At 38.4% G+C, this 13514-nt stretch overlaps 5 protein-coding genes across 5 annotated transcripts; all 5 read right to left on the bottom strand.

Moving 5' to 3' along the window:
• LOC132168549 (2-hydroxyisoflavanone dehydratase-like) lies at positions 1-824 on the bottom strand (the record flags this gene model as incomplete). Its single annotated transcript, XM_059579549.1, has 1 exon — positions 1-824. A coding segment is annotated over exon 1 (774 nt), but the record flags the coding sequence as incomplete, so codon positions are not given.
• Positions 825-2899: 2075 nt separating this feature from the next.
• LOC132167946 (probable carboxylesterase 5) lies at positions 2900-4026 on the bottom strand. The gene has a single exon (XM_059578997.1). It carries the CDS (start codon positions 3935-3937, stop codon positions 3020-3022), a length of 918 nt encoding a protein of 305 aa, XP_059434980.1. The 5' UTR covers positions 3938-4026; the 3' UTR covers positions 2900-3019.
• Positions 4027-5522: 1496 nt separating this feature from the next.
• LOC132167948 (probable carboxylesterase 5) lies at positions 5523-6790 on the bottom strand. Its single transcript, XM_059579000.1, has one exon. The coding sequence runs from the start codon at positions 6491-6493 to the stop codon at positions 5576-5578; it is 918 nt and encodes a 305-aa protein (XP_059434983.1). The 5' UTR covers positions 6494-6790; the 3' UTR covers positions 5523-5575.
• A 1458-nt stretch (positions 6791-8248) lies between these two features.
• On the bottom strand, positions 8249-10542 carry LOC132168559 (SKP1-like protein 1A). Its single transcript, XM_059579560.1, has 3 exons — positions 10483-10542; positions 9957-10268; positions 8249-8498 (listed from the first exon to the last, which is right to left on the bottom strand). Exons 1-3 carry the CDS (start codon positions 10540-10542, stop codon positions 8325-8327), a joined length of 546 nt encoding a protein of 181 aa, XP_059435543.1. The 3' UTR covers positions 8249-8324.
• Positions 10543-11691: 1149 nt separating this feature from the next.
• Positions 11692-12820, bottom strand: LOC132167947 (probable carboxylesterase 5). The gene has a single exon (XM_059578999.1). It carries the CDS (start codon positions 12693-12695, stop codon positions 11778-11780), a length of 918 nt encoding a protein of 305 aa, XP_059434982.1. The 5' UTR covers positions 12696-12820; the 3' UTR covers positions 11692-11777.
• Between the last annotated feature and the right edge of the window lie 694 nt (positions 12821-13514).

The raw sequence follows: 13514 nt of genomic DNA on the forward strand, positions 1-13514 counted from the left end.
TTCAGAATACGCCACCGCTACGTCTTTTGACGAATCTTTCTCTGCCACGCAAACCAGAACCTTCGCCCCAGCCATACGCGACAAATTCGGATCCATTTTCGGGTACAGTATCGGGTCACTGAACCCGGTACTCGTTGGACAGATAAAGCTGTACATTTTATTGAGCTCTTTACCACCGAAACCTGGGTGCAATAAGAGTAACCCAACAATGTTAGGGCCAACTAATTCCGTGGCACCAGCTTGAACTGCCACGTAGTGGGCTATGTTGGCCCCAGCGCTCTCCCCCGCCAAGAAAACCCGCCCGAAATCCGCATACTCGCTAAGCCATGGGTCGGGTCCTTGGCCGTTAGAGTGGGTAGCGATCCACTGCAGCGCGGCCCACGAGTCTTGATGCGCGGTTGGTAGAGGGTGCTCCGGGGCAAGCCTATAGTCAACGGAGATGACAAAGGCGTTGGCCTCTGCGGCGAGGAGTTGAAGAAAATTATGGAAGGCCCTGTCGAAAGGCGATCCGAGGCAGAAGGCTCCACCGTGGTAGTGAACGACGAGTGGCAACTTGTGATCTGGGTGGCTGTTTTTTGGGAGGAAGAGGCGGGCCGATACGCCGGATTCCGATGAGACGACGACGTCTTTGGTTTGGACGTGGGTTTTGGGGTCTAGGCCAGTGGGAGCAGGGTCAGGGACGGCGAACCTCCCCAATCTCTCCACGCGGCCATCTTTGTATACTCTGAAGCGGAGTGGGAATTCGTGGGTAATTTCATTGGTGCTTGAATCCATCGCCAAATGAGGGAGAGAGAGAGAATAGTGGGGGTGGTTGTACGGAAGAAATGATCAAAGAAAATGAATCAAATAAATTATAGGAAATGAAAAGAAAATTCAGTACAGTAAAAAGTAGGGGTGTCAAAAATTACTGAAAACCCGAAAAATTAGAAACCGGAAATCGGGTATTCCGGTTCTGGTACCCGGTTTTTATCGGAAATACCGAAACCGGGTTTCCATTATATATATATATATATATATATATACGGTTCTGATACCCGGTTTTTATCGAAAATACCGAAACCCGGTTTCCATTTTATTTAATAATATTTATATATATATATATATATATATATATTTTTACACTTAAGTTTAGGTTTAAGGTATTTTAAAAAATTTAATTTTTTATTTCTAAGGCCTAAATAGGCAAAAATATTGATTTTTTTTATGATTTTTGGACTTTTTTAGGTTTATTTTTTAATTATTTGGAACAATCACAACAAAACCCTTTAATTTAGACAAAGACTAGTAGATTTTTTAAAAAATGGACCAACTTATGAAAAAAAAAAAAGACTTTTATTTTATGCTCAATACCTAAAATAAGTCCAAAAACCAATTTAAAAAAAAAAACGGTTACCGGACCGGGTAAAACCGGTACTGGCCGGTAGCTGAGACCCCGGTTAACCGGGGTCCCAGTTCCGGTTCCGGTTTCTCAAAACCGAGAGGGTACTCCAGTTTCGATTCTCGATTTTGGCCAAAAATCGAAAAATTCAACCGAATTGACACCCCTAGTAAAAAGCATCGGACGCCAAACGGTCGTGGCACGTCTCAAAAGTCCCAACAAAACTGTCATATATGCCCTTGAACAATGGGTTGCATGCCGCCGCCGGGTTTCTGAATTCTAACGCAGCGCATTACATAGGTCACGACTCCCACTATTCAATTATCAAGGATAAAGATAAATATCTCTTACAATTTAAAATATATTAATTTCTAAATTCTAAATTTCATTCCCTTCTTTGTCTGAAATTATTGTAAATTGTCACTTAATTAAAAACTGACATCTTATCTATGACAATCGACAATTGTGAATATTTTTATCAGCTTATTTGTTAGGTAGAAAATGTTTGAGTATAAAATTGTCTATTGATTTTTTTTTTAAAGAATAAGCTTCTCTTTAAAAGTGAAGAATAAACTTTTTGAGATTTTACTTGATAACATATCACATTTTTAATAAACAGTATTTTTTTAGTCATTTGAAGCAAGAAACAATCGTAATTTCATAATTTTAAAATTTACATTTTTTTAAATTGCAGGGGAATCCTGATCCAATTCTGATATAAATATAATATTTTTTTTCAAACCAGTTTGAATGAAATATCTTTTAACCCATTTAAAATAGTGCCAAATATCTATAAACATTTAAAATTTACATTAAATTCTTAACGTTATTAATAACAATTTACTAAAGTAAACTTATACTAAATTTAATGTGCATTTTAAATATTTATAAACACTTTACTATTTTAAATGGGTTGAAAGTGTTGGATGATATTTCTTTTCAACTAATTTGGAAAAAAATTGTGTCCTTCTAATACAACCCATTTAAATAAATGGGTGACACAACATGACCGTCATATTCTGAATTTAAATTTTGCAAGGACAAAATTAACATTGTCCATATTCTAGCATGCACTATTTTCTCTCAATATACAATGCTCAAAAACTACTTGACTGTGAGATCATTAGCAACCGATAAACAATGAGGCTCAAAGTTTAATGATTGCATACTATACAAAACTAATAGATAAATTATTCAAGTCAATATTTTTTCCATTTATTTTTTTATCTCATTATATAAATTTAAAAAATTAATCATTATATTTGTAGACTCCACACAAATTCAATGGTGAATTCATTCATTTACTATGAATATAGTTGAAAAATAAATGAATTCAATCATTTCTCAAACTAATAACATTATCTTATTAGTCTTGAATAACCAATTACTCATAAATAATTATGTTAGACAATATTTGGTATCTATTAAATTCAATTGGTTCATATTATATAAGAACCTATTACACATGAAAAAAAATTGTGAAGAATCCCATTTCTTAAATTAAAAATAATTACAATAGAATAAATGCCATGGTACCAACTACCAAGCTCAATAAAAAGACATATATATTTATTTTATATTATAGTTCACCATAATACAGTTGCAACTGTAATTACCGCAACATGACAACCAAAATAACTTTTAGTCGTGATTTATAAAATCAGCCATGACTTTAATGAGAGGCCCCACCTTATCACTTCTGGGATTCAACAGAAAGAAGCCGTGGTCCTCTCCTTCCGTCTCATAAAACGACAGGGTCCCACCCCACCCACTCTTACCTAATGCTTCAGAATAAACCACCGCTCTGTCTTTTAACCAATCTTTCTCTGCCACGCAAACCAGGACCTTCGCCCCAGCCATACGAGACAAATTCGGATCCATTTTCGGGTACAGTATCGGGTCACTGAACCCGGTGCTCGTTGGACACATATAACTGTAGATTTTATCTAGCTCTTTACCACCGAAAAATGGGTGCACTATGAGTAACCCAACAATCTTTGGGCCAACCAATTCGGTGGCACCAGCTTGAACTGCCACGTAGTGGGCTATGTTGGCCCCGGCGCTCTCCCCCGCCAAGAAAACCCGCCCGAAATCCGCATACTCGTTAAGCCATGAGTCGGGTCCCTGGCCGTTAGAGTGGGTAGCGATCCACTGCAGCGCGGCCCACGAGTCCTGATGCGCGGTTGGTAGAGGGTGCTCCGGGGCAAGCCTGTAGTCAACGGAGATAACAATGGCATTGGCCGCTGCGGCGAGAGATACAAGGAAATTGTTGAAGGTTTTGCTGAAAGGCGATCCAATGCAGAAGGCTCCACCGTGGTAGTGAACGACGAGTGGCAACTTGTGATCTGGGTGGCTGATTTTTGGGAGGAAGAGGCGGGCCGATACGCCAGATTCAGATGAGACGACGACGTCTTTGGTTTGGACGTGGGTTTTGGAGTCTAGGCCAGTAGGAGCACGGTCAGAGACGGCGAACATCCCCAATCTCTCCACGCGGCCATCTTTGTATACTCTGAAGTAGGGTGGGAATTCGTGGGTTATTTCATTGGTGCTTGAATCCATTGCTAAATCTGCGTATCAGAGAGAGAGAGAGAGTTACCGAGAAATCAAAGAAAATGAATCAAGTTATAGGAAAGGAAAAGGACAATAGAGTAAAAGCATCAACTAGAAGGACTGATGAGACGGTTGGTAGTTGGTACAATGGTGTTGGTAAACGTCTGGAAAGTCTTGCATTCTTTCACACCCTTAAACCGACCGGTCGTGTGTCGCTTTTTACTAAAACAAATGCGTCCTACGAAAAAACGACTACGAGATTCCCATTTATTTGCCATCTATTCCGTTTGTTGTCCCTGTCTGTCGTAAATTGTTTTAATGTTTGCCTGTTGTTGACTGGTTATTGCGTAAAGTTGTTTGCTAGTGTCGGGTAAACCAAGGGGACAGTCGTGATGGGCTGTTGGTTATGGCCATAGGCAAATGGTAAGTGGCCAGGAGGCTAGCTACCATAACAAGACACCTGATTCAGATATATTTTCTCATATTTCTTCATACACACGATGTTATAATCAAACAGAAATAATATTAAAAACATGGGAATAAAATCTGTAATATTCTGATTACAGAAAATAGTGTTATAAAAGGGCTGATCACATGACATGGGTAGCAATGGTGGGCGTGTGAGAAGTGTGCTGGTGGATTGACTATTAATGCGACAACCAGAATTGCAGCACCTCAAATTAATACCTCAGATAGCCGTTAGAGATTTTATATTTGGTGTTTCATCAAGTGACTGGATATTTTGAATGTGCTACATGAAATTTGCTGTAGGATTCAGTCCATTTCTTTAATTTATTGGATTTGGGTGGATAGTCTAATCCTCCATGAGAATTAGTGCGTTGTGGGCAACATTTTCTTTTGATTAGGCATTTTTGGAGCGTTGTGCTTTCATGGGAATGCTCTTGTGGTTGTGCTATACGTCATCTTGGTATGGAATTCCTTTTTTTTTTTTTTTTAAGCAGAAATGCTATAAATGTAAGGGACAAAGAAATGGTTAAAATAAATTGAGACAACCATCAAATTACATCTAATTGATTGAAGATATAAAAACTTTATTGAATGGCTTCGAATCATAGTTTGTTGGGCATATTATTAGGAGTGAAAATGCGGTTAAGGTTAACGGTTAATAATCTTAATAATTACTAGTTGCTTTTTAAAAGAAAAAATTTTAAAAAAAATTAATACTAAAAAAAAAAAACAACGTCTATTCTATGAACATACAACATCAATTCTAGATTTTTATATATATATATTTAAACATAAAAAATGTTTAAATATATATATATATATATATATATGGGGTTAGCGATTTTAAAAAAAAACTTAAAACCGCTAACTATAACTACCTAGACGCGGTGTATCTTAACCATATTCAAAAGCGATTAATGCGGTTAACAATTAATTTGGTTCACGGATGGTTAATAACTATCAACATTTTCACCCCTACATATTATAAGTGAAGTTAACGAAGTAGCTTATTATTTGGCGAAAACAGTATTTTACCAATCCCTATAACAAGTATAAATAAAAGAAAATCATATTTTTATTCAAAGTATTAAACTTGCATAATAAGATATAAATAAAAGCCCGGAAATTTTCATTAAAAAAAAAAAAAAAAAATTAGGGCAACATAACAAACAAAATAAATCAGTCATGATTTATAAAATCAGCCATGGCCTTAATGAGGGGCTCCACGTTGTGACTACTAGGATTCGCTAGAAAAAATCCATGGTCCTCTCCTTCCGTTTCATAAACAGACAGGGTCCCACCCCACCCACTCTTTCTTAAAGTCTCAGAATAAGCCACTCCTATATCTCGCAATGAATCTTTTTCAGCCACACAAACAAGCACCTTCGCACCAGCCATACCCGACAAATTCGGGTCAATTTCCGGGTAAATTATCGGGTCACTAAACCCGCTGCCCGTTGGATATAGTAAACTGTACAATTTAGGTATCTCCTTGCCACCGAAATATGGGTGCAATATGAGTAACCCGACAATGTTAGGACCAACCAATTTGGTGGCACCAGCTTGAACTGCCACGTAGTGGGCTATGTTGGCCCCGGCGCTCTCCCCCGCCAAGAAAACCCGCCCGAAATCCGCATACTCGTTAAGCCACGGGTCGGGTCCTTGGCCGTTAGAGTGGGTAGCGATCCACTGCAGCGCGGCAAACGAGTCCTGATGCGCGGTTGGTAGAGGGTGCTCCGGGGCAAGCCTATAGACAACGGAGATAACAATGGCATTGGCCTCTGCGGCGAGAGATGCAAGGAAATTGTGGAAGTTCTTGTTGCGAGGGGATCCAATGCAGAAGGCTCCACCGTGGTAGTGAACGACGAGCGGCAACTTGTGATCTGGGTGGCTGTTTTTTGGGAGGAAGAGCCGGGCTGATACACCGGATTCCGATGAGACGACGACGTCTTTGGTTTGGACATGGGTTTTGGGGTCTAGGCCAGTGGGAGCAATTTCAGGGGCCCCGAACTTCCCCAATCTCTCGATGCGGCCATCGTTGTAAAATCTGAAATAGGGTAGGAATTCGTAGGTTATTTCATTGGTGCTTGAATCCATTGCTGAATGTGCGTTTGAGTTTCAGAGAGAGACAGAAAGAGGAGGAGGGGGGTTCCGAGTACAATCAAAGAAAATGAATCTGTAGTACTTATAGGGAAGGCATGCAAATGGAGAATGCAGTAAAAGCATCAAAAGTAGAAGGAGACGGTTGGTGCACGTCTGGGAAAGTTCTACATTCACAGCTCGTCAACAAGTTCGTCCTGGGAAAGTTCTACATTCGCAGCTCTTCAAGTTCGTCCTGGGAAAGTTCGTCCTTGGAAAGTTCTAGATTCACGAGATTAGACTTGGCTTGTTTTGCTGTGCCGTGCAACGACTGCTAATCTACTACGGTTGAAATGTTGCCACGTCATTTAGAAAAAACAAGATCAACTCTAACTCTGCCAAGGTTGAAATGTTGCCCGTAGAGGAATATGGGTTTGGATGGAAGAGGTATTTGCCGTTAAAGTTTACGTGTTCTTTTAAAGGCCGTTAATTGGCTGTTTCATGATGCAGCAAATTTTGCACCTTTAAACTCACCGGAGGAGAGAGAGGATGAGCACGGGAGGGAGAGCGAGGGACTGAGAGGGGATTTTCGGTGGCCGATGAACTCGCCGGAGGAGAGAGGGTGAGCGCAGGAGGGAGAGCGAGGGACTGAGAGAACTTTTAGAATTCTGAAAATTTGATTTTTACGAACCTTTGATTTGGTTTAAAAAAAGAGGTTTGATACAGGCACAACACAAATCCAACTTAAAACCAACTTCTCTCCTACATGGCATTTATTTATTTTTTATTATATATTTTTTTTAAACCAAATCAAAGGTTCGTAAAAATCAAATTTTCAGAATTCTAAAAGTTCTCTCAGTCCCTCGCTCTCCCTCCCGCGCTCACCCTCTCTCCTCCGGCGAGTTCATCGGCCACCGAAAATCCCCTCTGGGGTTGGCGGTAGATCCTCCCGCGCTCACCCTCTCTGTCCTCCGGCGAGTTCTTGGGCACCGGCGAAGCTGTCCGTCCGTCGCAAAGTTCCGTCCACTGTCTCTCTCACTCCGGCGAAGCCGAAGGCTCTCTCTCTCCTCCACCGGTGGTAAGTAATCCCTCTCTCTCATCCACATTCAAAATCTAGGGCTTTTTGATTTATGTGTAGTGGGTGCTAGAATAGTGTATTAGATTTATGGTAAGAAGATTGATAAATACAAGGCAAGATTGATTGCAGAAGGCTAAAACCAGAAAAACGGATTTGATTATGATGATGTTTAACCACTTTGGATGCTGTTAAGGTTGATCATTTCTCTTTAGCACATTTTCATTGGAAGATAATATCAAATAAATGTTAGGATGAGATAAGGAGCATATACATAGCAATATAAATGAAGCACCTACAAAATTCTACATCTGGCTCATTAGATAGAGCTATTATAAACAACCCACTGAAGAAATCTCTTTGGACATAGCATAATGAGACAACCCCCTGTCTCACGACCTCTGCAACCAAAGCTCAATTGGATCCCCTCTAGCAAAGTCAATGGTGAATCGCCTTAATCTAACAAAGACTAAATTGTAGATAAAAGAATCACAAGGACAAAGCACTGAATGAAAACAGCATATACCATATTAACATAGAAAAAAAAAAGATCCATTGAACATCATGGGAAAAATAAATGGAGAGGGAGGGAAGTGGGGCCAAGGTTTGAGCAAAACAACCATTGTCTACAATAGTAACAGCCAGAATAGTAAGTTAATATCTTAAGAAGTCTTAGATAGGTAGAAACAACATAGGTAGAAACAACATCCCCTTTTGCCAGCACAAAAGAGAAACATAAGCCACAAAAAAACAGATGTGCTTTATTTTGGATCTTCACTCAAAGGTCCATTGATTCTCCCTGCAAACCTCCTCCTCTTCCTCTGGTGTGAAGTCATTCTTAATGTTGAATGTCTTGCGGATTTCATCAGGAGTTTTGCCCTTGATCATGTCAGCCACTGTCTGGCAAGTCAAATCCAGCACACTCTTGATGTTCAGATAGTTTGCAGCCTGCCAATCAGACATACTCCAAAGTGAGATTGAAATTTAAGGTGTGTGAATATGGTTGAAGTTACTCATATAATGCAATAGTAGTTTAGTGCATGTTAAATGCAAGAACAAACACCCTTCAATGAACACCCAAAAAAAAAAATCTACCGCCATGATGATCTACAAATTGTAGGTCCAAAAAACTTGTGCTACTAACTGGACCTTCAACAAGGAGAGAAATCCCATAATCTGATAAATTTAGTCATCAACTGATTCATAAGCATAAACCAGATTGTATTTGGAAAAGTAGTTCAATCTTATTAAGACATAGAAAGTAAGGCGTAGAGGGGCACAACCTAAATAGAAATAGAGTAAATGAGATAAACACCCACTTATGGAGAAGAAGGAAAGAACATTCAAAATTGAAAAAAAAGAAAAAAACAAATGAGAGCCTACGCTTACAGAAGCAATACTTCACAAAAGAAAACAGATAGAGCTACCAAACGAATTCCTTAAATAAAAGATTGGAAAAAGTAACAAGCCTGATACAAGCAATATTCACTTAGCCAAAAATTCACCTAGATGATGACCCTAATACTTCAAAGACCCATAAGTCCATGTTCCGATCCATTACTTAATAATAGCACTTGCCAATTGCCAGTGCATTGCAGCCATTTCCAAACACTTTAAACACTAGCAACTATTCCGAGACAATTCCTTGATACTGGATGCTTCACTTTTGCAAGCACACTTATACCATACACTTCAAACACTTTTATGAAGCCATTGGCAATTCCTTCATGCCTTGCTTCAGCCACCAATCTAACATATATATATATATATATATAACTATTAACCCAACAATGCTAAAAGATTGAGATATGAAGAGGTCATTATCTGGAATATTTCATTATCATTTTCTCCGCTCACCAATTCAAACCAAGTTCTATACATAGTCTTTGCAAATATAAGTACTTTCGGGAAAATCTCACTTTGTTAGAGACCAAATAAACGAGAAAATTGAAAGAAAAAAAAAATTATTAAAAAAGAACAAACTTGGACAACCGATACATACATGTGTGCCTTTTTGGGTCATCATATATTATAATAGTATGATGAATAAATCAAAGAGAAATAAGATTTCGATCATAAACAAAACCGTCTCCTTTGACATCTTCAGCAATCTCTGTTCTTATTTGATTACTTCTTCTCATGCTTTCTCTTTGTTCTTATTTGATTAATTACTTCTTCTCATGCCACTTCAACGCCATAACATATTTAAAGGTTGTTTGGTCAATAAACAACGGAAGCACTCAAATCTATTTACTATTCCCCCTGAATATTTCTCACCAACCAAACAAAAACACATCAAAGACACGGAAGCCGAGAAAACAAAACCAAAACCCTAATCAGAAGAAAAAAAATCAATAATAAAAAGATCTAACATGGGGATTTGAGTTTATAAGGAAGAAGACACACCAGGATGAGATCGAAGAGGGTGGCCTGGTCGACCTTGACGAACTCGCCGTCCCAGGCCTTGAGGTCGTCGTCGTCGGAGGTGGAGCGTTCTTCGGATGCGGCGGCTGCTTTTGGGGCCTCGACGTGCTTCTTGCAGTACTCGGTGGCCGAAGACGTCGCCGGAGTGAGAGAGATAGAGATGGAACCTTGCGCCGGAGTGAGAGAGACAGGAGCGACATACGGACAGCTTCGACGGTGGCCGAACAACTCGCCGGAGGAGAAAGAGGATGAGCGCGGGAGGGGGAGCGAGAGACAGAGAGAAGATGTTTGGATCTGAAAGGGAAAGAGACGATCCGAATTGTTTAAAATTCAAACTTTTATTTTTTAAAAGAAAAAAACGCCATGCAGGAGAGAAGTTGGTTTTGAGTTGAGTTTGTGTTGTGCCTTTAACATTTTTCTTAAAAAAAATATATAATAAAAAATAAATAAATGCCATGTAGGAGAGAAATTGGTTTTAAGTTGGGTTTGTGTTGTGCCTGTATCAAACCTCTTTTAAAAAATCTGAGCCACTCTCCAATTCATATAAAACGTGGTACGTTATATACATCTCTTGCAGTAAGCCCAATGGCAGATTCAATCACTTTCTCTTTTTTCTACTTGTTTTTTTTTCAGATATTCTTCCGGGGGTGAAGATAAATAGCACGTCGGCAAAAATGTTTTTTATTTTTATTTTTATTTTTTTATTAAAATATTAAAAAAAAAATTTTGCTACCTGGCGTGCCTAGCACGCCACGTGCTCTGAATGACGGCTCATTCTTCCGGTAAAGAAACGATATTACGTCTTTTTTATTTGTTGTCATTTTTGCTACTAAATGCATTTTTGTTTTCATTTTGTTACTAAACATTAGTAATAGTTTTTTTTTTTTTTAAAAAAAAAAACACTTAAAGAAACACAGTCACGAAATAGCTAAACAACATTTTAGTGGTAGAACTTTCTAATAAAATTTTACTGACAAAAGTTATATTTTTCAACGCAATCTTAAAAAGGCTTATAGTTTAGTAGGTCCCTAAAATTTTCTTTGTCTAGTAACAAAACACTAGTTTTATCTATAAACATATATTTAAGCTGACCAACAAATCAGACAGCTACTTCTAGTGCTATTTTCTACAATTTCTCTTGCAGGGTTAAGTTTTTGAAGGGCAATAAATTTAGGTGCACCAAAAAAAAAAAGCAAGATTTAATGAATAAGCACCAATAATTGATGGGTCATATAGACTTCATAAAGGATAAATATTTTATATTATGAAAACATATATCATGTTATAAATTATTTTAATTTTAAATTATATATATATATATATATATATATATATATATATATATATTATGTATTATTAATGTTGCCACTACTAAAAAGTCAATTCCTAGATCCGCTACTGTCTAAGCCTTTTAGACCTAAATAGGCCATTGGAGCATCCGAATGGAGGAAAGAGTCAACGAAATTTGACACTATTATGTATTAAGACTTTGGAAATTAAAAGTGATTGATGGTATTGAAGTATGATTGATTCTTACCAACGAATTTTAATCTATATATTTCATTATATTAAAATGGGTTTCTGCAATGTTATTAATCAAAATATGTAGGTCGATCATTAGGGATGCATCACATTAATCTTTTGTATTATTTGTGTATATTATCTTCCTTTCTCATACCATTTAAAATTTTATGATTTATCAAACACTCAAAAAAAAAAAAAAAAAAAAACATATTTTTATTCACTAAAGGGAAACAACATTAATGCAGAGGTAACAAGATATCATCTCCTCTCCTTATTGTTCTACTCACCTACATTAATAAAATCAACAAACTTTTTCATCAATGACGTGGCATTTTCACTCTCTGCGTTGAACAAGTGAAAGCAATGGTCCTCTCCTTTTGTTTCCACTAGTTCCACGCCACCACTCCAACCACTCTTTCCCAAACTCCCATGGTAAGCCACGCCTCTGTCTTTCAGCCAATCTTTCTCTGCCACGCACACAAGGACCTTAGCACACCCTATCCTTGACAAATCCGGATCAACTTCCGGGTTAAGTTTCGGGTCATCATCACGCCCGGTACTTGTGGAAGACAAAAACTTGTACATTTCGTCAGTCTCTTTGCCCCCGAAGAATGGGTGCACCATGAGTACACCGACAATCTTCAAGCTAGACAATCCGGTGGCACCAGCTCGGACTGCCACGTGGTGGGCTATGTTGGCCCCAGCGCTCTCACCCGCCAAGAAAACCCGCCCGAAATCCACATACTCGGTCAGCCACGGCTCGGGTCCTTGCTTGTCAGAATGAGTAGCGATCCACTGCAACGCGGCCCAGGAGTCATCATATGCAATCGGAAGTGGGTGCTCTGGGGCTAGCCTGTAGTCAACGGAAACGACTATTATATTGGCCTGGGAAATCAGAGAGGTGAGAAATTTATGAGAAATCGAATCGAACGGTGATCCAGCGCAGAAGCCTCCACCGTGGTAGTGGACGAGAAGCGGCAGCTTCTGATGATCGGAGCCGTTGATTCTGGGAATGAAGATTCGGGCCGACAGACCGGTTTCGGGCGATATGACAACGTCTTTGGATTGAATGCCGGTGTGTGGGTCTAGGCCGGCGGGGACGTGGTCGTGAGACATGTACCTCTCTATACGACCATCTTTGTAGGCTTTGAAGAATGGCGGGAAATCATGGGTTATTTCATTGGTGCCTGAAGCCATGATTGCAAAGTAATTTCAGAGAGAGAGAGAGAGGGCTCTGATTTCTAAAGATCTACGAGGCCATGAAATAGAGAGGTGTGAACTAGAAGTCAAAGGAGGAAAGGTTGATGAAATGTGGGAAGACAGTAGACATGCGTCTTCTCGTGTTTTGGTTTATTTAATTGGGAGTATATAATTTCACCAAAAAAATATGAAACAATTTTTAAAAGTTCTGACCAAAAAAATGCGCATGCTCGAAATTATAACTTTAAAACAAGGCCAACAATACGTAAATTAATAATTACAATAATCACGTGAAAGCAGATAATTATCGTGTAATACAATGTGAATACTCAATAGTGATAATAACATTATGTGAATGAATATATTGTTAATAATCGTATTTGCATTTTCCCGAGAAACTAGAAGGGTGGACCACTATAAACAAATTTTCTCTTGTTCAAAATAAACTGGAGAATATGCAATTAAAGACTAAGATTCCTTTTCAAAAATTTTAGAACTCCAAATGGGGCACATGTTCCACTAATAAAATATTATTTATAGTTTCAAAAAAAATATATAAACAAAATAATAAAAAAAAAATAAGGGGTGGCTAGCCACCCAATTTTTGCCCTAGGGGGTGGCCAGCCACCCCTAGATCAATTTCTTTTTCTTTTTTTTTCTGGGTGGCCAACCACTCCTTATTTTTTTTTATTATTTTGTTTTTAAATTTTTTTTAAAATTATAAATAATATTTTATTATTAATTAGTAATAAGACAAGAGTTTTATTTGTAACTCTAAAATTTCTGAAAGCCCTTAACTGGATACATTTTGGACTG

This window comes from Corylus avellana, chromosome ca1 (assembly GCF_901000735.1).
Source record: "Corylus avellana chromosome ca1, CavTom2PMs-1.0".
Lineage (NCBI taxonomy): Eukaryota > Viridiplantae > Streptophyta > Magnoliopsida > Fagales > Betulaceae > Corylus > Corylus avellana.